A 26,717-nucleotide genomic window follows, 5' to 3' on the forward strand; every position below is an offset into this window, starting at 1 on the left:
CAGAAGGATTGTGGGACTGGTCGGGAAATAAAAATCTAGATATACAGAAATAAGAACACAGAGATCACACCAGCTGCACATACTGGCTTTATGATGCCACACCACTGTTCATTGTTTACCATCAGGTTTAATTATTACACAGTGCCTGGAAATCAGGTTTCACATGTCCGGAAGGAAGTTCCATATAAATCAAAGATATAGAAATTACAATTTCAGAGAGAGAGAAAGCCTGAGACTTTGAGCATACTTTTTCTGAAGCTTCCGGTTTTTCTCAGTTTGTCCCCCAAACTTTGTTAGGCCCAGGGATTCCTGTGAAGTATTTTCCGATTCTGGAATTCCTCCTAACACAGAAAACAAAGGAAAGCATGTTTCAAAGAAGAAGTCTACAATAAATATACACCTTTACTATAAACTCTCCGTAAGAAGGCCGTAAAACAAATATATATGCAACAGGACAAAGTCACAAGGGCTTCATTCACGAAACTACAGGTAGCCACATAAAGATTCTACAAACTATACAAAAGTATATATTTAACATACATTGAAAACAAAAAATAGAATGTTAACATACCAGTTATACATTCCATGTATTGTACATGTATAATAAGGCTTCTGATTCCTGACAAAGTCATTTTTTTATTGCAAAGATTGACAATCATGTGCTCAAAGAAAAATATAGGATGATGGAAACATAGAATGTGACAGCAGATTAGAACCATTCGGCCCATCTAGCATGCCCAATTTTCTAAATGATTTCATTTATTTATTTATTACTGGTATTTATAAAGCGCCAACAGATTCCGCAGCGCTGTACAATTAGTGGAGAACATACAATATACACACACAAATACAAAAGGTAGAGAGTGATTAAAGGGACAATCCAGGCACCCAGACCACTTCTGCCCATTGGAGTTGTCTGGGTGCCAACTCTCACTACCCTACCCTGCAAGTGTAATTATTGCAGTTTTTATAAACTAGACAGCCACTAGAGGGCACTTCCTGATTCATAGCGCAGGTTTTCTGTGCTATAGCGTCGTTGGACGTCCTCACACTGTGTGAGGACCTCCAGCGTCGCTAAAATCCCCATAGAAAAGCATTGAAAGCATTGAAAATGCTTTCCTATGGGGAGGTCTAATGCGCACACGCATTAGGTCTCCCTCGCCGGCGGGCGTGATCTGTCTCCCCCGCCAGCTGACGTGGGGACAGGGAGGAGCGTGGGCGGACCAAGAAGCAGTGGCAAGGGATATCGTCGCTGCCTCTGGTAAGTCACTGAAGGTTTTTTTTACCCCTTCAGCAACCGGGGATGGGAGGTGGGAGGGAGAGGGGACCTGCAGTGCCAGGAAAACTGATTGTTTTCCTGGCACTGGAGAGTCCCTTAAATGATTTCATTAGTCCCTAGCTTAATCTTATAGCAAAGATAGCCTTATGCCTATTGCATGCATAAACTCCCTTGCTGTGTTAACCTCTACCACTTCAGCTAGAAGGCTATTCCATGCTTCCACTACCCTCTCAGTAAAGTAATACCTCCTGATATTTTTAGTTGATAAAGACTGAAACCTTTGCTTAAGTGCTATTATGTGTAAAAAAGCATGCACCGCCAATCTTACCAGAGCCAAGGGAGTCTTTCCCCATTTGTCCTGGTCGACCCTTTTCTTTTTTACCAAAGAGCCGGCCAATAGAGGACTTAATTCCTTTTTTCTTCGGTGCTTTGTTGAGAGAGTCTTGGCTGCTGTTACTGCTGCTGGGATTACTGACCTGTCCATCCTGGGAGCCAGTGGAACTTTACAAAAAAAAGAAATAAAGGAATCACACACAGCCATTAGGTGGGGAGGACAAGAAACAAGCATTGCATGGATGTTCCTGTCAGTTGTAAACATATACACAGGGTTTTAATTACTAAACTGTAGAGATGGACAAAATAAACAACAACAAAAACTCTAGGAGCAAATAAGTATTTTTTTCCAATTTCCCTTTTGTGACTGTCGGTTTGATTGCCAAATCAACAACACATCATTCAGGGATAAGTGAATAAACTGGATATAAATTAATTAGGGATTACATAAAAAAATAAAAATAATAATAATAATAATAATAAATAATAAAGAAAATACACATCCGTCAGGTACTGTCCCATATGTAAAGCATAACCATATAAAAGCCTGGTATCTTGCTTTATCAGTAGAACAGCCCAGAGGAAGAGATTTGCAATTTTAACAAAAATATTGAATTTTTACAATTACAAACAGTCAGTGCAGTGACCTAAAAAACAGACAAGTCAAAACTCATTCTCAGATACAGAATGCATTTAAATGTGGAGCAATCAGTGATTAAGTCAGCATTTTTGCATTTCAAAACAGGCTCGAGTGGCTGCATCTGATGGATTTACTACTACACAGAATAATTAGATTGAACATTCAATGATGCCTGGTATATATGCCAACATCCAGGAAGTGAGACACAACTGTGATATTGAGACACAACTGTGTTATTGGGAGAGACCATGGCTACCTGCTAAACAGGAGAGCATGTATATTGTCATAAAACTTGATACTAATCCATTTTTGCCATTGTGGCTTAGTTCTTACTTTCTGATGTCCCGAATATCTTCATGGCTCATGGTGTGCAAGGCGCCTTTATGGGAAGAGTTTAGCCTAAAAGACCTGGGTGAGGCGGGAGGGGAAGTTTCACATCTGATTGTAGCCTTGTCATCGCGATTCTCGTCTCTCGTACCTGGAGGCTGAATTCAGGCAGAGATTCAGTACCTCTAACGTGTACGTAAAACATACCTAAACCAATAGTCTGAACATTCTGTCTTTACTGGTCTCCCAAAATTCGGCAACACACACAATCACTGCTATGGTAATAGGATGATTAGCACATCTAATCACAGCTCTATATGGAATAGTGCCTATTTACGGACACGATTTACATCTTATTTCGATTTCAGCTTCATTTGGGAGACTCATAGCTGCAATTGATGCATCAGTGGGGTTTAAAATGCAATAAAGATATATGCACAGAATTTTACATTTTAAACAACCAACTAATCACATTTAATTTTAGGCTTACATTTTCGCTTAAAAGGGACACTCCGGGCACGATAACTACATCACAACATAACTGACATGGTGCTATGTGGACCCGGGCTCCAACTTACCTCAAGGAGTTAAATAGTTTATATAATGATTATACAGACCCTGGCAGTAACAGTATTGCTTACAAATGGGTATTTCAAACGGTGATGGAATTAAATGATATTCAGATCATTTTCTCAGTTACAGTGCATACAGACTGTGATGTACAGGCAACTGCACTTTCATGATTTATTACAATTAATGTAACAATCCCACTTTTCTTATGTAGTTAGGAGTTGTGGGTGAAAACTGTACAAAAATACACTAGTCAAGCCAAATTTGGACTCATTTTTGCTGAGTTGCGTTATTTAGGTTATAGCCATTTGACACAAGAAGAGGGCATTGGCATGTTGTAAGCATATGTAACCATATCAGGAAAATGTTTGTAGACGTGTTTGGTTTTAGTTCACTTTATGCATGCATGTTGTTATAATATAAAAAAAAGTAAGTTACAACATTCAAATCCATGATGTATGTGTGCTCTTTTAATTCATCATGCCATGTTTATTTTGTTTTAAACAAACAGGGTTTTTACTTAAGTGAGATTTGTCAGTAATTCAAAGTTAATTGAAAGTGAATTTCAAATTTAAACGGCTACTCCAAGCACCATAACTACCGCTTTGATATTAAGCGGTCATTGAGCCTGGAGTTCTTTATGAAACACTGCACATAGAGGGTTTAACCCTTCTGCTGCTGGACAGTGCCATTGGAGGGTCATTTGCCAGCCCAGAAGGGTTGGCTAATGTGAATTCTGTGCAAATTTCCCATCTGACGGCAGCACTCATTGCATGCTAGTGGCAGAAAGGCATGGAGGCACACTACAAACACCCCATCCCTTGTCCTGCCCTCCATGATATCCATCTCGGTCAAGGGAAGACATCAGTGGAGGAGACTGGAGATGAGGGAGAAATTGGCTAAGGAACACCAAACAGTGTTTTTTTTTTTTTTTAAATCATTGCTTTTTTTGGTCGTCGTAACCCCTGATGGGTAAAATGGCTAACTAGGAAAGATTTTCAGCTATTTCGTCTAAAATTTGACATTCACTTTGTATTCCTAATAATTCTCACTTCATTAAATAATCCTGAATTTGAAACACGTGTGGGACATAAAAAACACAGACCATCCCCTACAGCGCTAAACATGCTGACGGAAGCGCAGTTTAATCTTTCCACAGTCCGTCGATTTAAATAACATAAAAATATACAAAGGCATTTTATAAAATAAAAAACAGTTAACCCAAAAGTCCAAAGACTATAAAACAAGACAGTGCATGCAAATAGAGTGGAGCGAAAGCTAGACAAAGCTACATGCAGGACATGGGCAGGGAGAAGGAGTTAAATATTACCTTTCTACGATACTTCCTTAAATCGCTAGGCTGATAGAGACGTGCAAAGATAGGAGTTAGTGGACAAGGAGGATGAACACAGCATAACCAGTCAATAAATTACAGAACTGCATGACAGAAGCAATCCCTCATTATAATACAGTTTGTACTGACAGCATATACAGCCCTTCATTATAATACAGTGTGTGCTGACAGTATATACAGCCCATCGTCATATTGCAGTGTGTGCTGACAGTATATACAGCCCATCGTTATATTGCAGTGTGTGCTGACAGTATATACAGCCCTTCAATATAATACAGTGTGTGCTGACAGTATATACAGCCCATCATTATAATACAGTGTGTGCTGACAGTATATACAGCCCATTGTTATATTACAGTGTGCGCTGACAGTATATACAGCCCATTGTTATATTACAGTGTGCGCTGACAGTATATACAGGCCATGTTATATTACAGTGTGCGCTGACAGTATATACAGCCCTTCATTAAAATACAGTGTGTGCTGACAGTATATACAGCCCATCGTCATATTGCAGTGTGTGCTGACAGTATATACAGCCCATCGTTATATTGCAGTGTGTGCTGACAATATATACAGCCCTTCATTATAATACAGTGTGTGCTGACAGTATATACAGCCCATCATTATAATACAGTGTGTGCTGACAGTATATACAGCCCATTATTATATTACAGTGTGCGCTGACAGTATATACAGCCCATTGTTATATTACAGTGTGCGCTGACAGTATATACAGCCCATTATTATATTACAGTGTGCGCTGACAGTATATACAGCCCATTATTATATTACAGTGTGCGCTGACAGTATATACAGCCCATTGTTATATTACAGTGTGCGCTGACAGTATATACAGCCCATGTTATATTACAGTGTGCGCTGACAGTATATACAGCCCTTCATTAAAATACAGTGTGTGCTGACAGTATATACAGCCCATGTTATATTACAGTGTGTGCTGATAGTATATACATACCATCGTTATATTACAGTGTGCGCTGACAGTATATACAGCCCATCGTTATATTACAGTGTGCGCTGACAGTATATACAGCCCATCGTTATATTACAGTGTGTGCTGACAGTATATACAGCCCATCGTTATATTACAGTGTGTGCTGACAGTATATACAGCCCATCGTTATATTACAGTGTGCGCTGACAGTATATACAGCCCATCGTTATATTACAGTGTGTGCTGACAGTATATACAGCCCTTCATTATAATACAGTGTGTGCTGACAGTATATACAGCCCATTGTTATATTGCAGTGTGTGCTGACAGTATATACAGCCCTTCATTATAATACAGTGTGTGCTGACAGTATATACAGCCCATCGTCATATTGCAGTGTGTGCTGACAGTATATACAGCCCATCGTTATATTGCAGTGTGTGCTGACAGTATATACAGCCCTTCATTATAATACAGTGTGTGCTGACAGTATATACAGCCCATCGTTATATTACAGTGTGTGCTGATAGTATATACAGCCCATCGTTATATTACAGTGTGCACTGACAGTATATACAGCCCTTCATTATAATACAGTGTGTGCTGATAGTATATACAGCCCATCGTTATATTACAGTGTGCGCTGACAGTATATATAGCCCCTCATTATAATACAGTGTGCGCTGACCGTATATACAGCCCATTGTTATATTGCAGTGTGCGCTGACCGTATATACAGCCCATCGTTGTATTACAGTGTGCTGACAGTATATACAGCCCTTCATTATAATACAGTGTGCGCTGACCGTATATACAGCCCATTGTTATATTGCAGTGTGTGCTGATAGTATATACAGCCCATCGTTATATTACAGTGTGCGCTGACAGTATATATAGCCCCTCATTATAATACAGTGTGCGCTGACCGTATATACAGCCCATTGTTATATTGCAGTGTGCGCTGACCGTATATACAGCCCATCGTTGTATTACAGTGTGCTGACAGTATATACAGGCCATGTTATATTACAATGTGCCCTGACAGTATCATTGGCTAGTAACTTATAAGGACTGAACAGACAAATAAAGCCCTTCCATTATTATATTACAGTGATCTCTGCCTGTCTGTATATACAGACCCTCATTATATTACAGATGAGCCCTGCTATTACATACAGCCCATCGTTATACTACAGTGTGTCCTGACCATTGCATACAGCCCCTCATTATACTGCCAGGAGCCCTGACCATTGCATACAGCCCCTCATTATACTGCCAGGAGCCCTGACCATTGCATACAGCCCCTCATTATACTGCCAGGAGCCCTGACCATTGGATACAGCCCCTCATTATACTGCCAGCAGTCCTGACCATTGGATACAGCCCCTCATTATACTGCCAGGAGTCCTGAACATTGGATACAGCCCCTCATTATACTGCCAGGAGTCCTGAACATTGGATACAGCCTCTCATTATACTGCCACGAGTCCTGAACATTGGATACAGCCTCTCTTTATACTGCCAGGAGTCCTGACCATTGTATATAGCCTCTCATTATACTGTCAGGAGTCCTGACCATTCGATACAGTCCCTCATTATATTGCCAGGAGTCCTGACCATTCGATACAGTCCCTCATTATACTGCCAGCAGACCTGACCATTGGATACAACCTCTTATTATACTGCCAGGAGTCCTGACCATTATATGGCAGTGAGTCCTGACCATTGGATACAGCCTCTCATTATACAGCGAGCAGACCTGACCATTGGATACAGCCCCTCAGTATGCTGCCAGGAGTCCTGACCATTGGATACAGCCTCTCATTGTACAGCCAGCAGTCCTGACCATTGGATACAGCCTCTCATTGTACAGCCAGGAGTCCTGACCATTGGATACAGCCCTCATTATAAAGCCAGGAGTCCGGACCATTGGATACAGCCCTCATTATAAAGCCAGGAGTCCTGACCATTGGATACAGCCTCTCAATATACTGCCAGCAGTCCAGTCCATTGGATACAGCCCCTCATTATACAGCCAGGAGTCCGGACCATTGGATACAGCCCTCATTATAAAGCCAGGAGTCCTGACCATTGGATACAGCCTCTCAATATACTGCCAGCAGTCCAGTCCATTGGATACAGCCCCTCATTATACTGCCAGGAGTCCTGACCATTGGATACAGCCCCTCATTATACTGCCAGCAGTCCTGACCATTGGATACAGCCCCTCATTATACTGCCAGAAGTCCTGACCATTGGATACAGCCCCTCATTATACTGCCAGGAGTCCTTATTATACAGCAGTGTTTTGAGTCAAGTATTCAAAGGTCCTTCTCTCCCCGAACCCCGTTTCCTCTCCTGCAACTGTCATCAAAACAACACCTAGTATTTAGTGCATACTATCTTAGCAACATACTTTTCTACAATACCCTTACCTTTTGTGTCACTATACCACACTCCCTCTACCATGTAAACTCATTGAGCAGGGCCCTCAATCACTCTGTTTCTGTGTGTCCAACTTGTCTGGTTACAAATACGTGTCTGTTAGTACATCCATTGTACGGCGCTGCGGAACTTGGTGGCGCTTTATAAATATTAATAATAATAACAGTACAACTCAGTGGTAATGTTGCAGAAGACAAGGCACAGGATGGGGTACAGACAAAATTTCTTGGCTATATTATTGTTGGCACAGGCTTTAATTCTTCACTGCAGAGACAGCATTACTGGTATCCTAGAGTATAGTAACAATATCCCCATTGTTGGATGGGCAGAAGGTCTACAACATGAATAGACCATGTGTGGTATGCAGCTAATGTGCTTCTAGCAGTATCTGTGCACATGACATTATAAAAGCACAACTTTATTTAAGTGCAAAGAACTACTGCAGAAACACAGTCACTCAAGTGCAGTCAAAAGCCACTCCCTCTCATCCATGATCCTCAGCGAGCAACTGTTTAGCCATAACCTGGCTGTGAGCCATGGGAGTTGTAAATATCTAACAGCTTGAGAGCAGTGTACCAGCCACCCATGATCTACACCTAATCAGGAAGTTAATAAAGCTTTGTAATATGTATGGTCAGATTATATGATTGTAATTATCAAAAAACACACACTAAACACCTCAGAGATATTAGTGATGGACAGATATCAGAAGAATGATAGAAGACACAAAAATAGGAAGCTAGGTAGAAGAGTTGGCATTTCTCCATTCCCGACAACACCATGAGTGAGGAAGACAGGCAGAGCAGGAAGTAGCCAAGAGGAGGAGAGTAGGCCAGATCTTTACCTGGGGCAGCTGGGAGATGTCAGGGCAGTAAGGGGTACTGTTGAAAGGGGAGCTGGACGAATTGACAACACATTGACTGTGAACTGAATCTGATGTTGATGGCTAAAATAGTACAACAAAAATACAAAAAAAATCATAGAAAGCCATGTCCGCTCTGTCATGTTATATCAGTTTCCAAAATGGGATACATTGACGGATTCCATTAATAGAGAGTGTGATGAGAGCATATCCAACAGTGCCCATGCGACCCTAGGAACTAATTAATTTAAAGCGGCAAAAAATTAAACAAGATTTCATTAAAAACATGTTTAAGCTATAAATAAAGTCCAGCGTTTAAGGGGAGATACATCACACTCTAGTTAATAGTTCATATTTGACTGACATAATATGACAGAAGCGCACTAAACACAAACAAAGGATGATAAAATGGGACAACTCAATAGATGATCACAATAAGTATGAGTATGAGACAGAAGAGGACCTCAATATCCCTCATTTCAGTTAAAATCTACATTTTTCACAGTAACATATATTAAACTTGCGTTATTGACATTTGATTCCCCCCCCCTCCCAAGATGCAAATCCCAATAATGTGTGTGTGTATGTGTGTAAAAACAAATTAAATGTTACTAAAAATCCAAAGTAAGCTACACATACACACAATACAATGTCTTATCTTATGTACATTACTGCTTTGTCTTGTTGAACCATGCCATTTAGTAGCTGAAGGACAATTACATAATTTGGGGTGATGAGCAATAGATGCCTATAGCATCTCACTTGCACATGCCCAAGAGGATCTATAAAGGATCAAACACGGTGGCACAGAGGAGGGCTTTAGAAGTAAATTTCCTATCTCCACCATAACAGCACTGGTGGGGGGTGAACAGTCTTTGTGCACGTTAACAATTCCACTTTAAACGGACCTCTAGCAGATGGATTTTTTTCCCCTTTAAAAGGAAAACTCCCAACATCACCCATCTTGGCAGCCTTTAAGCAGGATTGACAGAACAATCTAAACTCTGGTAGGCCCTGGCACATGGGACTGATACTGAGCAACAACTGTGGTCCTGCTCCTAAGTCAATTCTCCTGGAGTGGCAGGCTATCCGCTTCCCTTTAGCGTAAACTTTGAGTGGGATTCTTAAAAATCTCCCTCCAGCACATATGTGTCTGTGTTCCTCTGGTGGGAAGATTATTTATGCCTTGTTTTGTGCTTGAAAATGGCAATCTTAGAAATTAGCTGAATACTTACCAGGGTCATAACTCCAAGTCTGTCCACTTCCCGTGCAGGACTATGGGGAATTCGTCTTGGAGTTGAGCGTCCACTTCCAGGAGGAGAGGATCCAGCAAATGATGGGGGAATCGAAGTCATGGACCTGAAGTGACCAAGATTGTCTAAACTGCCACTGCCAACCCGGGACTCAATCTCCTCTGCTCGCTGCTCTGTGGTCTCCTTCTCTTCCTGTATTAGTCTGTTAAATTCAAAACACAAGGACAGTCCTCTTATAAGACCTACAAAACAACTGTTTTGGTCACATTCTAACCTGGTTTACAGCACATTTAAACAAACTATAGGGAAACATTTTGTATTCATGTGCAAGCTTGCATAACCATGAACACTTAAACAAAAAATGGCCACAGACTAATATGCATTGCTCCACAGAATGCCCGGGTAGTAACCTAAACACAGAGATTGATCACAATTCTATGTTGATCAAATAGTCAATAATAAAAAGAAATACACATACACACACAAAATTTGTTTGGGTGTATTAAAAGTACTCAACCGGATTTCTTTATTGATTGCATCCAACTGTTCCTGCAACATCACAGCGAGTGTCTGAGCATCAGTCTGGCCACACGGAGAAAGTAAATCCACAGAGCTGAAGATAGTGTCTCGGTCGTCCTCCACATCAGAAATATCCACGTCACTCTCAAAGGCTTGGGCCACGTTTGCCAAGACACTCGCCTGCTGAGCACGCTCCCAGTCTTGCTCATTTAAAGTCTGCACCTACACATAAGAAAGATGGCGTCATTCTACAAGGTGAAGCTCTTTCCACAGAAGTCGCAAGCCAAAATAAAAATAAAACTTGTAGACAGGTGAGATAGACACTTACGTGCTGAAGTTGCAGATCCAGACAGAAAAGCATTAAAGACAAAACAGGCCTTTTAGACAACATATAAAGCAGATACAATCTAATGAAAGCCCACACGATGAAGGCAGTGCGTTTCACTCTAAAATGGCATGTTAGAAACTGTACGCAAATAAGTCACTAAACCAGAAATATTTATCACAATCTCGGGGTTGTACTTCTTCAGCAATAGGCTATATGTGGCAATGGCAGGTGAGTTTAGAACCTTAATGTTCATTGCAGTAGTACTAAAACCATCTGTTATTTAAATGTATACCGAGATTTATTGATAGAGCTCAAGCAATGATTTTGGGTTTTCTTTATATACTGGATATTGTAGCAGATACTGCTATCCAAGAGTAATGGGAGTTTGAGTGCTGTCTTCTTAGATTGGGTTAAAAAAAAAAATCTTGAAGCTAATTGCAAAACTTTAACAGCCCAACTTGTAGACTAAAACCTCCATATTCTATTAATTAATGGCTGGAATGTGTGAAATTTAGACCAGACACATCTGGACAGACATTTTATAGGATGCTATTTATAGGAACTGGCAAAACCAGCCCTTAGAAAACAAAAACAAAAACTGTGGGGACTAAATACAGACAACTACCGTTAACTCCCAGCTGTCTATCACTAGAAAGAAAATATACATCAACAAATCATTATAAATAAATAAATAAAAATCTCAATATTGTGCTAACATGTCCCTGAAAACATTCAGTTTTTAAATTGATTCATGAATTCTACTCAACCTGCAGACTTATTACGTATATTTCATCTAACCAATGCTACTTCCTTGTTCACACTCAATGTAAAGCAGATATAAACATTTCAACACTGAAAGGGCAGTAAGACCGGTTGCAAATTGGAAAAAATCTCATCAGCACGAGACAGAAAATGTGTGACAATACTTAAAAAATAAATAAAAATGCACATTTAATAACACCGATATTGCCAGTCCTTTCATGATTTACTGTCTTGGCACAAGTTTCAGAAGTTCTAGATAGTACTGCTTCACACAATCAGAGATCTCTGTAGCTTTAAATGCCACAAATAGTCAAACAAAAGAACAGAGTACAAACAAAACTGGATAACAGAGTAGAAACTGAGATGTACACTTTGAGGAGATGAAATGTACTTTAAACAGTCCGGAAGTACGATTACTGCCAAGTGATCATTTTGTAGGTACCTTTATCACAAAACAACCTGCAGGAAGAACAAAGGTAGACGTTGTTTTACCTTAGAAGGCTCATCTCGCAAGGCTGCCAGACGTCCTTTCTGGGGCCTTCTGAGAACCATCGAGGAGCTGTAGGAATCTGAGTGGTTATCAGACAATGAAGATGGAGCGAGAGCGTATCTGAAGTCTGGTACACTTCCAAGGTGAGGCCTGCCAAAAAGAAAATACACCCCTATACTACTACATTCTGTTGAACACATTTCATTATGAACAGTATAATACTTATAACTAAATGTGCTGTACACTGTAAGAGTCACTGCTAAAATGATAGACTGAAGCAAGTCAGAATTTAAACATATCTGGCCTGTGTGACAGACGACATCACACAAAGTGACAGAAAGGTGCAAAAGTGATACGAATGTCAAGGACCTTTATATATATATTTAGATATTAAACCCCACCACGAGTGACTGATCTGGGAACAAACTACTTCACTAAGGAGCTCATGGACTCTTTAAATATTCCCAAGCAAGTACAGAGTGACCTAAATAAAGACAAAGACAAGTATGAGGACTCACTGCATCTAAATTAGAGATCAGTTTCTCCCAGTATCCAGTGACTTGTTTGCATTGTAACACTTGCACACATTGCTATCTTCCTATCACAACATTCAGATAAGTGCCTACCACACACATCTCAAACAAAGTTAGACAAGACTAGCAAAGAATTATATATGCTTTTTGAAAAAACTAAAAATCTTTTTCTCAGGAAATGATGCATTACTCATCCAGAACCTGAATACCACTGGAATATTATATCTATCTATCTATATATATCTATCTATACTCCTAGGCCATATGATCCCAGCATGAACCAAAATTCTACAGCAGGATGTGCAGGGCCGGCTCATTGGATGAAAACATCAGCTGATCTCTCTCAGCCAATGAGCAACAAGCTGCACTACTGTATTCATGACTCTTTAGTGTTAAAAACACCATCTAGTCCCCCTTTTCCCCTAAATATAGTAAAGACTACCTTTATTTCAGTCTGTTGCAGGCTCTGCACCTGATCTGTCTACATGACTGACATCATCAGAAGTGGTGTTAAAAGCCAATCACAATGCTTTCCCATAGGAACGCATTGGATCGGCCGAGCTTGTCAATGAGGTAGATCATTGACAGAGACAGCACAAGCCAAACACAGTCCTGGCCAATCAGCATCTCCTCATAGTGATGAATTGAATTAATGCATCTCTATGAGGTTCAGTGTCTCTATGCAGAGGGTGGAGACTCTGAATGTCAGTGACATTGTGCAGCACTGCCCCAGAAAGCACCTCTAGTAGCCATCTGTGGAGTGGCCAGTGGAGGTATCTCTAGGCTGTAATGTAAACACTGCATTTTCTCTGAAAAGACCGTGTTTACTGCAAAAAGCCTGAAGGTAATGCAGAACAAATGCAATAAGCTGTAGCTGTTAGAGGGACTATAGTGACCCTTTAACTTATGAAGAGAGCTTCTGATTGAGAGGATGTGTGGTTGGCGCACTGTGGACCCCAGGTAAGTCATCAAACCATTACTAAACACCTGGGTGATGTGCTGGTTATAGTGCTCCTTTAAGTAGATATTTTTGACACTTTTTGATATCCCCAGAATATAAATAATGCCTAGCTTTTACACATACAAAGAGATATTGATCCAAAGCCAGAAAAACGGCAAAGAGTTTCATTGCTTCATTCACACCCTAACCCACGTAGTGGCCATAAAGAGCCATGTTACTAAACAGAAGGCCAAAGTTGCTGCCAAAAAAAAAAGCTTTATTGGGGGAAAAGCAGCAACGTTTCGACCCTACCGGGTTTCTGACTTTGCTGCATGAGACGAAGAGGAGATGCAATTGGATGCTCTGAAAAATCGCTAGCATAGCAACAGCATCTCACACGAACAATTCCATCTGTAGCAACAATAAATCTCACTGTGTGAAAATGTACTTCCAATCAGTCTGTTTATATCACACACTGGACAGCTAGACAGGTTCTGCTTACTCTATTTTTGCATTTGATTGAGAGGTTTATTTTTTATCTCAATGATCTACAACATGGCACTGGGATGTTACCTGTGATGAAGGGTTGCAGCTCGTATTCTGACCTGCTCGGTTTCAGACCTCATGCTCTCTATCTCAATGAGCAGCTGTTCCTGAGGTGCAGAATAAGAAATAAGGGCGGTAAGAACTTGCCACAAGTAGTAGTTTTAAAAAAAGAGACAAGACAGAGTTAATTTAGCCGAGTACCGCTGGGCTACGTTCCAGAATGGCATTACACTAAAGTAAATGAGATAAGAGGAAGATTAGCGTAAACTAACAAAGCTAGCAATCATCACTCTGAAGAGGGAGGATAAAAAATTATTTGGAGGATACGGTTGATGAAGAGAAGAGGAGACTATGAATGCACCAATCTTATGGTCCCCTTAAAAGTATGTGAAAACCTTTCTAGACCTGCTAATCTTAATTGTGACATATATCATTGTCATTTTATTAGAGGTAGAGCACAACCCACAACACACAAATCGAATAACAGATACAATTGAATGGGAAGGGAAAATGTAGAGGAGAAGATTGGTGTGGTCGCCCACCTCCCCACAGTTAAACTTTGTGTATGAATGCCAAATCTCTTTTTTTTCAGACTAATTTATTTTTTTCTTTAATAAAGCCTTACAACTAAATAGACTGCAAGTTTTTGGGGCAAAATGAGAATGTACCTGGCTGTTAAAAAACAAATACACTGCACGCCTCAGTCTAAGCACATTAGGGCACGTTACCCATTCTGCTTTGTCCATCTCAGAGCTATCTAATTCTAAATGCATGTACGGAGGGAGTTTAACCATAAAACGTGCATGTATCACCGACTCAAACAAACCTTTTCATGCTGGATTTCATCAATAAGTTTCTTGGCAGATTCCACTTCACGAATAAGAGAATTCTGTAATAAATAAAAGATTAAAAGAATCAGTCGGGACAGATCTAGTAAATGCACAGAAATTAGCAAAAAGGCATTGGGTGATTGACAAGTCCATACAGTAGATGGTACAACCATGCTCAGAGAGATACAACGTAAAACGCATTACTTTGTCTTCCAGTGACGCCATTCTCTCCTTCAGGTGAAGCTGAAGCCTCTCGTTAGACTCAGACAGAAGTTTGTCCACTGTGTCAGAAAGGCGCTTATTGTGTTCTTCATTCATTTTCTCCCTCTGTCGGGCCTATTGAGAACATGAACCAAATTGGAGTTTTATACATGGATGTAGATAATATAATCACACTATTTGCACCTGTAGTTCTTAGTGTGTGTGTGTGTGTATGTGTAATAATCAAGTAAGTGGAAGCCCTCCCCCCATTATATTCACAGTTAGAGATTAGATCTCACAGAAGCTAAATAGGAGACACTCCCTCTCTCTGGCGCTATATAAATAGTGCCAGAGAATAATAATGAAAATAAGTTCACCATAACTGATTTTTTTTTTTTACAGATTTAGCTAAGGACTAACAAGAAGCTTCTAGAACATTGAAATCAGCTTTTGCTTTGTTTCTATTTATTATGCCAATCCTTACTGTGTTTACACATGTTGTACACAAACACACACAGGGTCAATGCTTTCAAATCGAATACTCTGGCCATAAATGTTAAATTCCCTGTGAATTCTCATTTTAGTAAATATACCCAACGACATCCTGTTTATACTATGAGAATTTTATAAACGTCCGGTTTAACAATCAATAATAAATCATGTCCGAACTTATACAGGTCCAACACCATCTCCATAATTACTACCTATTCTGGAACCAAATTCACACATTCTGCTGAATGGGCAAAAATCCTACTGAAAAGCGGTCATCTCCAGTAACCAAGTAACTACCGGTAAGTTGAATTGTATACTTCTGCGGCAGACTATGACTATTTTAAAATACAGACGTATTGACGTGTCATTTAGTATCAACTGCTTGTTATTTACCGTTTTGAAAGATTTATATTAAACCCAGAAATATGTTTAAAATATTAGCAATATACGGTTTTCTGCTAATTTTGTTTTGCAGGAACTATAACAGAGTAATGCATGATTTTAAATAGGAGCATATCTTTTTTCCCTAAAGTTTAATATAAAGTTATGCATAAAAGTATTTTGTCCATACCCGCAGCAGCTCTTGGTTCTTCTCTTCTAGTTGAGATTCCATCTGGCGTAGCCGTTCCTCTATATTGCCGTGCCTCTCCTCTGCCTATTGTCAGAAGTAACAAGATAAAGTGTTCACTCAATTCCTTTATGGAATCCCTGCACATCACAACTGAGATCATCATAAGATTACAGTTTAGTAACAAGGTAGAGTTCTGCCTTAACAAATGAAAAATAGAATCCTAGAATATGGCATTAATCACTTTATTAACCCATACCATATGTGTTATTTTGATTATTTACAAAGTATCATATACAATATACAGCTGAGATCTTTTTTTCTCTCCTGGCTGTGAGAGACTGTTCTTTGGAATTCTGATAAATGTGTATGGCTGTAAGCTCATTGTAAAAACTGACTTTTGTGTTTTGTGTTAAACCATGGCACTTCAGCTGTCAGACTACATTTCCCATAATTCTATGCAAAGGGATAATTAGAACTGTTAGGAGCAGGGATCAGGTATCTTTATGCAATGGCACACATGACATGTCATTGGTTATGTTTTTTTCCTCGTGCATTATGAGCGCTGATCTGATTTAAGCACCACAGCTCGAGTCTCTACACAGTACTAAAATATATCTTTAAAGTACATACATTACAGTAACGCATACAGTGGCATATATCATGATAGGGACCGAATATGTTGATGGGTTCACACAGCAAGGCCATATAGTGTGGTTAAATGTAGTTTTTTTTGTTTTGTTTTTTAATTCTTTATTTTTATTGTGCGTAAGATTACAAACAAGCTGGTACAGCCACAACAGCTTGTACAAGCAGTATAGTAACAGATATCGTAAGACATCGTGGCTTTTAGGAGAATAATTTCGTTCAGGCTAGAGGTTTTTGCTTTTTTTAATTAAAACAGGGAAAATTAAATTTCTTAATTATTTTGTGGCTGTTTTGCGGAATCTTCTCAAACTTTTTCACAAAGAAAACAAACCCCAAACAAACACCAGCCTCCTTTCAACATAACCACTATAGTGATTAGTAGTGGTGCTTAAGCTGCCTCTTTAAGCAGCCCTAAAATATATGCAACAGACTATTTTGCCTCAGCGCTCTGATCCGTACTCATGTATTTTGTAGAAAGAGCATTTCAGTAGTAGAAAAATTAAATTATGCATGTTCTGGATACCAGTTTCCAACTACTGCTTTGGCGGGTCAAGAGACACACCAGCAAATCCCCAAACAACTTGAGAAGTCAGATTTGGAGTGGTAGATTCACAGCAAAAGGAGAGAAAAAGAGTTGGGGAAGAGTGGATGTGAAAAAGATCATGACAGATAGCTCCAAATCAAAACGGCTTTATACAGCAAAATTACACATATGGGGTATTTGAAAGCATTATTTAAACATAAACGTATTGAATTACAATAATTGTTTAGAATGAAGTACACCACTTGCATTTAATAAAATGAGCAGATACTTTAATAACGGTGAAATCAGCTGAGATGGAACGGATGGAAGGAATTGCTTACAGGAGATGACATTTGACCCACAAACAATGGTGACTATTATGTTCACAATTCCAGTAGACCACTGTGACTGATTAGCGTGTGCCACAAGACAGCATAAAGTTTAACAGATAGAATTAGCCCGGTGCAGAGAAGATCACCGACCATCCCTTCATATAACAAGGATAGCAATCGTAGGTGGACATATTTCTCATGTCACTGTGATCACTGTGGGAGTAGAGCTGGATTTACAGAAATATGCTCCTTTGGAAGTCAAAGCATGCACCTCAGCTTGCCATGTAGCACCCTCCGAGGATTGGGTTTTCTAGTCCTCCGGGTTTAAATCGACTCCAATTCCTATTCATACATATTCTTTCCTGTATGCGTGCACGCTTATAAGTTACACATTTGGCCACTCTTATTCTACCACATAATGCAAATGTGAGAAACAGGACTGGTTATGATACCGGTCACTTCCTGGTTACAGAAGGAGCAAATCGGAGTCTTAATAAGGACTTCTCTGGAGAAAACAAGGTAATTTATGGTTGATCTTTTCATTTAATTCATGCATTTAAATGCGTCAAACTGTTTAGCTGCTGGGATATTAAAAATAGAAAACCATGAAAGAACTCGTATGCTATCTCACTCCTAAAGTGTTCTATATCACGTAAACTAGCTGATGTAGGACAGCTGTACTGTACAGGAAGCAGTGTTGGAAGAAGCAGGCCATGCTCTGGCGTGATCAGTGGGTGCTCAGAGAAAAGCAGTGCAAAGGCCTCACTAGCCAACAGGGCCGTGAAATGAATGAGCCACCCAAGCCGCTGATGTGTGCATTGCTCCTCCTAAGCGCTTTCACCAGGAAAAGCAAATGAACAAGCGGAGCAAGGAAAGGAACATTGAGCAAATTCTACCTTCCTAGGAATAGACGTAACTGCCAACAGCTTAGGAGGGTCCTTAGCGGCTGATTTTCCAGGAGACAAAAGCTCAGACTATAGAGTCAAAGGACAAGAAAGGTAACAGACACACACACGCTAACACATTGCTGGAAGGTACGACAAAGGCTGCAGAGAAAGGAGTAAAGCAGACGGGAGCACAGAAGAGAGCATTTTATACAAGAACAAAAAGTTCAATTAGAATTACGTTTCCCCTTCTTCTGTATTGCCAAGTGTAACTGCAGTACTAAATTTTATACATATTCATTTTCAGATATAGAAAATTGCTAAACAAAATAAAATGAATTATTTAAGGAAAAAAGTCACTTCAAAGAGAGACTTCCTGTGAAAACAACAACCAGGTTCCGTTTCGAGAGTATTATGTACCTCAGCTGCTGCAGAATCTCGTCCACCGGCATTTCAGCATGTGATCTGTACTGCTCTCAAAATGAAATGTCAGCTATCATATAGCATCATCCTGCCTTTCGCTGGGCGCCTCATATGGAGAGAGATAGTTTTTTTTTTTCAGCAGTCAAAGCAGAAGGTTGGAGCTGGCCTAGCTGACTGCACGCTGCTCATTGCAGAGTCCAACAAGCAGCAGCACCGGTTTCACGTGCTGCTTAAAGATCAATCGGCAAGATCATTACTAATGCTTCCAGCCCAGAGTACAAATTCACGCCTATTCTCTGCTATGTGGTACTGTCTTGTGTATACTTGGGTTATATGTGCTCATAAAATCTTAATAAAATATAAGTTTAAAAAAAATGAAAACAAATATACCTTTCAAGTGTGCTATATGAGAGAGAGAGAGAGAGAGAGAGATCATATTTTGGCTCAGAAAAATGGAGGTGAAGGCTGGTGTTCAAAAATGAATTTTTGGGTTACGGTCACTTTAACAAAAAAGGGAAACGTCAGTTGAATTTTTAATGAAGGAGATTACTCCAAAGTTACTGGCATCAGCTTGAACAGGGACAAATTCCCATAAAATTCCAACATCTTACATGGGTGGGGCTCTTTAGGGCGGATAAAAGGACGTTAAGTTCATTTGCACAAAGTTACTGAAAACAAATATCATGGGACTTCCACAGATACAAACTTTAAATGACTCCAAGCTCGGACATATACTCATGCAGTCATGGTTTCATTTTCATTGCAGGTCTGATTTACTAGCCACTGGGATTCTGGTGGGATCTATGACCCAATGCAGCTTCTCCGAAAACAAAGCTGAATCTGTATGGCTCAGGATAACAAGTAATGGAAGCGTTGGACTGGCAAATATTAATACCGTAATTGGCGGAGAGTCAAACCTGCAAGGGACTCTGAAAATCTGGCCAGGTTTACATGCAGCTAATAGCAGTGAACGTTCTGTACAGTATATCACAGAATTTTAGTATAAACAAAATGTGTGTGTGGATTTTTTTTGCTCTGCAAGGAAAGATATGCCACGTGGATTTTGCTGGAAATCGAGAGCCAGGGGTTCTCAACCCAGTCCTCAGGACCCCCTACCAGTCCAGGGTTTAGGGATTACCTGGGTGTGTCTAAGGTGTTTAGAAAAAGGGGGGGGAAAAACACCTTAGACTGTCTTTAGCCTTTGCCGTAAATACTACAAATATGGAGTCTACAGTTAGCTGCACAAGATATCCTGCAACCTTTAGTATACACCCACAAGCCAGGAATTGTTGGTAATCTGGGTTGAGCACAGCAGTGCATCATACTGCTGCTCTGTTCATTCCTAGTGACAGCGCTGCAAGATGAGGGCTGCCGTGCCGAATATCTTTAAGCCCTAACTAGAAGCACAGGACATGATAGTTTCAGCCCTGGTTTAATTAAATACATTCGAAAATATGAAGAAACTAATTCAATGTCCGAACCCATGCAACCAAGCAAAAAACAAAACAAAAAACAATTGTATGACCAAGTTATCATGCTACGCTTTCACATGGTTTACGGATTTATTGCTATAAATGCATATTCACAACCCAGAACGAGAGAAGGAATGGACCAATACATTAGTCTGACTGTCCAACTGACAGCTTTCACCTTTATAACTACCCCTCCTGTATTAGCTCATCAGAGCGCAGTGAGAAATTAAAGACAGTAACAGTGGCACGGCATCACTCACCTTGGAAAGAGCAGCAACACGCTGTGCCAGCTCTGCTTCCACCTCTGGCAGTGTTTCAGCTTTCCTCAATGTCTGCTGCAGCTTCTGCTCTGCTAGCTCAAGGCGCTCCTGGATCTGACGGTTCTTGTCTTCGCTCTATGGTCGCATATTTGTGATAGAAAAATAAAAGTCAAAAGGCCTTTTCTTTTGCAGCAAGCGCAAACAACAGCATTACTCAAATTATCAAGTTACATTTTAGAGTCTGCTGCTTAATATTATTCCCCCAGAAAATTATGATAACTTTATTAGGCATATCAATTCTACACACATAAACAAAATACTGACCATGGACAGCATTAGCTGAACCATGATATTAGAGCACGATGTGACGTTCGAGACGTGTCGTTACATGGGATCGCTTTTCATTATATGCATTTTCAGATACAATGTAGACTTTCTTAAGTTATGCAACTATCTGTATCTTAGTTCCATCACCATACTGCTTAATCCCTGGTCTGTCCAGCTATATACAACTGCTAGAAAATGAGGAGATCAAAATCGAATTTGCAAGTTTAGTTTTTGCCATATTCATTGGTAGCATCAAGGTAAAACCCACTAAAATGGGTACTGCATGCACAAAAATAATGCTCATGGCACCCCATGGCTGCAAGTAACTCTGCAGCATAAACACAATCATGTGACAGTGTGTGGTTTAGTAAGCATCTGCTTGCAACCATTGTGATGACCACCTTGAAGGTAAAAATTGGAGAAAAATAAATAAAAAAGAGAAAGCTTCTGCTATACTTTTCATGTCGATTTCATCAAAACAATGTACAAATTAAATATGTACATCTGATGCGATTGTGCAACACAGTTTCACTTATGGCATTTTGTTGAAATAATCAAATCTACTAGGTCACATCGAGTCTATGTATGAACTTATTGAAGGTTAATAAATACAAGTATGCTTTTACTATAGGAGATGGAATTTAAAGCCCAGCATGAAAGGCAAAGAGAATGCATATATGACCATACAATAGCACATGAATGTAATGCCAGTCTTACCTGTCTGAGAATGGATTCTTTATTAGCTATTTCATTTTCAAGTTTATCATTGAGGTCATGTACAGATGTGGCTTCACGCTGTGCTGCGAGGTAGCGTTTTTCAAGTGTTGTTATTCTTTCCTCCATGTCTTCCTTCTGGGCCATAGCCTGTGCAGTGAAGACAGGTGGATTATACATTAATGATAACTTAGAAATGGGGGGAATAAAATATGAGAGAGTAAAAATATTACATCTGCATCGACACTGTATACTTTCCAAATTAGCTAATTTAATGCCTAAACACACAATTGAATTTTAACGGGGGATGGCTCAAGATATAATATGTAAGAGTATTAAATATCAACTTAAAGTCCCTACATTACATCACGTATACGTTTTGATTGCATTGTATTTACAGGTCTTTCATAAACATTATAATACAATGCAAATTCCTCACCTCTCTTACATCACGTTGTAGCTTTGTGTTGACTTCTTCTGATTTAATCAGATCTTTTCTTGCAGTGTCTAGATCTTCCTCTAGCTCCGCCACCCGGTTAGAAAGTACCGCTAGACGTTCCTTCATTTGACTTTGCTCATTGGTTTGCTTCTCTATGACATCTTGCAACTCCAATACTTTAGACAAATCCTCTTCGTGACTTAAAGAGCCATCAGAGGATCGCTGTAAAATATATAAATAAACCATCTCCGATTACTAGCTCCTACTAGTAAGCAGTGCATAAGTATCAATGCTTAATGCAGTCACCTAAACTTTTAGATTTAGCTGCAAACTACCATTGGCTGATGTAACCATTTGTTAGGCCAAATAGAGCTTGCTTCATCACTGTAAATTTAATGAAACAAAACATCTAATAAGATAAATAGATAGATTTATTTCCTTTCTTTAAATAATCTTAGGGACATGTAATGCCAACAGCCAAACTGACCTCTTTAACATTTACAGTGCAGGAAAATAAATAGTCTATTTGAAATTGAAACAACCCAGGCCACGGTAAATGTATCAAGACTGAACGCAGAGCAATACAATTATATGATACATAATGGTGAACTGTAAACAATATAATGGTGAACTGCAAATAATGCCATCTCAGATTTATGGAGACGTCATAATAATAAAAGCTTGAGCAGTTTATAGCTGTCTCCAGAAACCCAAGATGGTTTATTTTCCCCTAGAATAAGCTTCTCCGTTTTGCATAATTTACTATTAAATGATAATGTTAAATAAGAGTAGGGGTTAACAATTAGTGTTAGTGTAATGCACGGGTTAATGTTTAGGGACAGTGTAGGTGTTAAGGGGAGGACTTTACTATAAGTCAACAAATGTGAGGAAGGCTGAACTTGATGGACGCAAGTTCTTTTCAGCTATGTAACTATGTAATAAGTGCAGCAATGGGACATACATGTCTGAGATTAGTGGTAGTTACAGGCCTGGGTAACAATTCAGCTGCTATCATTAAAATGGTGGCAGATGGCAGCTGGGAGTGTAAATCCCACTAATCTCAGGCAGACTGTCAGGGAATATGCCCCACATTCACTAAGGAGAATAACTGCACAGATGACATCACCATCTGTTCAGAACGGAGTTTGAAAATGTGATTCTCCTCGTGGAAATATTAGCAAAACACTACGGTTACTTTTACTGCATTTTAGGACCAACGTGGTGAATAAATGTAAAATCCACGTGGTGAATAAATGTAAAATACTTTATCTTAATTTGATAAGGACTACCTTGTCGCTGTTTCTTACCTTCCCATTGCTGTTAAGTTCATTTTCATTATCATGGTTACAATCCACTGTCCCATCACTGTGTATTTTCCTTTGAATGATCTGTTCTCTTGCAAACATCAACTGAAAGCAAATTCATTTACAAAATAATTACAGTGTAATTACCACTTTCTTTTCAAATGAGAAAACACAACAGGCCTCGTTTCTATGTGCTTCATGTTTTTTTTTTTTTTTTTAATCTCAGCCTGTACATTGAGATCAAGGCATTTTCATAGGAACTAACTCACTGGATGTCAAGGGGGCAGGTATGCATAGTGCTGTTTGAGAGCAAAGGTTGTACCTGGAGAAGGAAATGGTGGCTTGCAGTCAACAGATAAACAAAGTGACTTGATGAACTATTTTTAACTAGCCCGCGCACACACATGTATTATAGCATTCCATAAATATGTATGTGGTATCGGCCTAAGGCTGAAACACTGGGCATGTCTCACTTACATCTTTGTGGGTACGAGCAAGTTCTTCCTCTAATAAGCTGCATCTCTCGAGCGCTATCCGCAACCGCTCTCGCACCTGAAAAAACAATTAAATATGTTAATGCTTTGTTTATGTTGTACATACAGAGGATTATTTTCTTAGAGGACAGAAAACCATTACTTGATACAAAACTTCCATCAGGAAATCTTTTGAATAAAACACAGATCGTTCACGAACTTTACTAAAATATGCAACAGTCCTCAAAATCCCAGCACTGGTCGTACGCAAAGATGTCCTGCAACATCCAAATAGATTAATATTTGAATGATCTATCTAGCAGGACTTTGGCTAGACTGGGTGACAGACTTCTAGACGGTTTACATGTCACCAGGCCAATGCCACGTGAAGAGATGTAATGCATAAATTAAAAAGTATCTATATTATGCCACACTGAATAAGTCAAGCACTCAAGCTGCTATACTGGTCATTTTTAAAAAGTATCGATATTAATACTTGAATAATTATCTTCAGAATTATATACAATAGTTGTTTAATGGCAGTGGAAATCAGCAGCTCACCCACTAAAATTGAACTACAGATCCCATTATGCTTTGCAAGATTTAACCAGTAGCATAAACAGCCTTCTCAGGCAAGCAATCATGGGAGTTATTAGGTGGGAAACGGTGACATTTTATAACAAGAGGTGGCACCTTTGAATATTCTTTTGTTACTAAGTATGAACAGGGGCAGGTATTGAACAAAGTCTCTCTAATAAAATTGTATTAAGAGTGCTGTGTTCAGAAACCAGTTTTTCAGCTTTGTTACAAAGTGTTTAATACGACTTGAAAGGATCAGATGAACATTCTGTTTGTAATCCAGTGTGATGTTGGACGCGTGACTTGTTAGTGGCAGTCACACAGATTACCTTTTCATCCAAAGCCTTGTGATGTTCAAACAGGGACTTTAGTGCTTTCAGGACTTCAACTTCGCTGGAAACACCTGCTGGAGACTGAGCTTGTCTCTTCACCACTGTCATCCGGAGAGATCTTTCATGTCGAGAAACCAAACATTCCAAATGTTCTAAAAGTAACTAGAAACCAGAGAAGGTCACACAGTGAAAACAACACAGCCAAGAACTGCCCACTTATATATATTTATTTTATTTTTTATATTTATGCAATCTTTTGCCACCCGCCTATGTATAAAGTAATCTTAATATAATTGATGGGAAGGTTTATTAATATTATTATTATTTTTTTTTTTTACTAGTTTAATGGACACTTCAACGACAACTACTAAAGATTGCAGTTATAGTGTTACGGTTATCTACCATTTGTTTACTGTCAAACTCTGAGGGCTTTGGCAAAAAAGGGGGGCTTTTAATGCACCTGAAACCTGTCCTCTGAGCCACCAATGTACTAATGTGAAGGTATCACTTCGGCATTACCAGAAATGACAGGATATGGTATGTCTCACAATACTGAGGTATTGTTTCCGCTTTAGAAAACATCTTGAAATTATTGCAATTATCCCAGTTAGGATTCACCTCTCACCAACTTGTCCTTTTTTTTTTACATTTTATGATGTCAAAAAAAATCTAGTGGATAAAAAAAATTAAATAAAAAAAAAAGGGAAATAGGTGATTTTAAGTAGCCTTGTAAAATGTTAAACTTTTTGTTTATGCGCTGTTCCTTAGTTTGTATTTTAAATAAAAATTCAGTGCTTGTGTGATTTAGATTTTATCAGCTAGTAGATGTATAGACAGCCTGCAGGCCCCTATTTTGTGCTAGAATACAATTGTGACACAGCTCCAGACAGATGACATCACATGAGCCGAAGATCAAGCTGGGGGTGGGGAATGGAGCGATTAAAAAGATATTAACCTACCTTCGCTACCATTTCTCCCCCAAAATGCAAAAACTCCACAAATTGTAATTCAACCTTTAGCCTTTTTTTTCCTATTGTATACTGAAATGGACACTCAACAACCTTGTTAACTTCATATCAGTAAGTTGTTGAGGGGATGGGGGTGTTTGAAGTTTACAATGGTTTAACTCAGCAATTGCTGCCCCACCCGCCCATCAAGTGCTTCTCTTCTGACTTTCCTTTGGGTGATAGGATCAGGCATCTTCTCGTGCATTGTGCAACAGATGCGTATGCCATCTCATTCTGCATATGCTAGAATATATATTGAGGACTTATGGTATCCTCCATAAAGCATTTTCAAGAAGATTGATCCCAAAGTCGTCCCTCCAGGGCCCATCAGCTGCCCCTCCACTGTTGTTTCTCTCAGCGATGCACTGATGCAGATGGTTTGTGCTGGCGATAGGCTGATAGAGTCAGGCGACGCTCACAGTTTATCAATGGACGCCCACTACAAGTCACAGTACATGATATTCCTCGCAACATCCGCCATAAGTCGAGAGGCTCCGCTAACGCGTTTTACCGATCACTTGCGTCCAAGACAAACGTTCCTCAACAATACGGCGCGGAGAAGAAGGACAGAGGAGAGGCAGTTGATGGGCATAAGGCGGAGAACTTTGGGGATAAACATTTTAGACCTTGAGAAAACAGGATCCTCCACAGATATACTAGCATAGGCAATACGCATCTATTGCATTAGATACCTGTTCCCATCAGCCATCACACGTGGCAAAAGCATATTAGTAGATGGCATTTTGACTTCTGTATATGTTTCGGTTGCA

The 26,717-nt window shown here is 39.5% G+C and overlaps 1 protein-coding gene across 1 annotated transcript in view; it reads right to left on the reverse strand.

The window, feature by feature from the left end:
• The window catches only part of PPFIA1 (PTPRF interacting protein alpha 1), a 65,751-nt gene that overhangs the window by 14,964 nt on the left and 24,070 nt on the right, over positions 1 to 26,717 (reverse strand). The window contains exons 4-21 of the mRNA XM_063437969.1: positions 24,938 to 25,102; positions 24,034 to 24,108; positions 23,560 to 23,661; positions 22,253 to 22,474; positions 21,817 to 21,963; positions 20,773 to 20,907; positions 16,234 to 16,317; positions 15,174 to 15,305; positions 14,966 to 15,028; positions 14,167 to 14,246; positions 12,123 to 12,270; positions 10,539 to 10,762; positions 10,004 to 10,223; positions 8,751 to 8,852; positions 4,480 to 4,509; positions 2,586 to 2,737; positions 1,608 to 1,780; positions 248 to 341 (exon numbers count right to left, since the gene is read on the reverse strand). Of these exons, the coding sequence (XP_063294039.1) occupies positions 248 to 341; positions 1,608 to 1,780; positions 2,586 to 2,737; positions 4,480 to 4,509; positions 8,751 to 8,852; positions 10,004 to 10,223; positions 10,539 to 10,762; positions 12,123 to 12,270; positions 14,167 to 14,246; positions 14,966 to 15,028; positions 15,174 to 15,305; positions 16,234 to 16,317; positions 20,773 to 20,907; positions 21,817 to 21,963; positions 22,253 to 22,474; positions 23,560 to 23,661; positions 24,034 to 24,108; positions 24,938 to 25,102 (2,348 nt within the window). The remainder of the gene's footprint in view (positions 1 to 247; positions 342 to 1,607; positions 1,781 to 2,585; positions 2,738 to 4,479; positions 4,510 to 8,750; positions 8,853 to 10,003; positions 10,224 to 10,538; positions 10,763 to 12,122; positions 12,271 to 14,166; positions 14,247 to 14,965; positions 15,029 to 15,173; positions 15,306 to 16,233; positions 16,318 to 20,772; positions 20,908 to 21,816; positions 21,964 to 22,252; positions 22,475 to 23,559; positions 23,662 to 24,033; positions 24,109 to 24,937; positions 25,103 to 26,717) is intronic.

The sequence above is a fragment of the Pelobates fuscus genome, chromosome 12, assembly GCF_036172605.1.
Source record: "Pelobates fuscus isolate aPelFus1 chromosome 12, aPelFus1.pri, whole genome shotgun sequence".
NCBI classification, from domain to species: domain Eukaryota; kingdom Metazoa; phylum Chordata; class Amphibia; order Anura; family Pelobatidae; genus Pelobates; species Pelobates fuscus.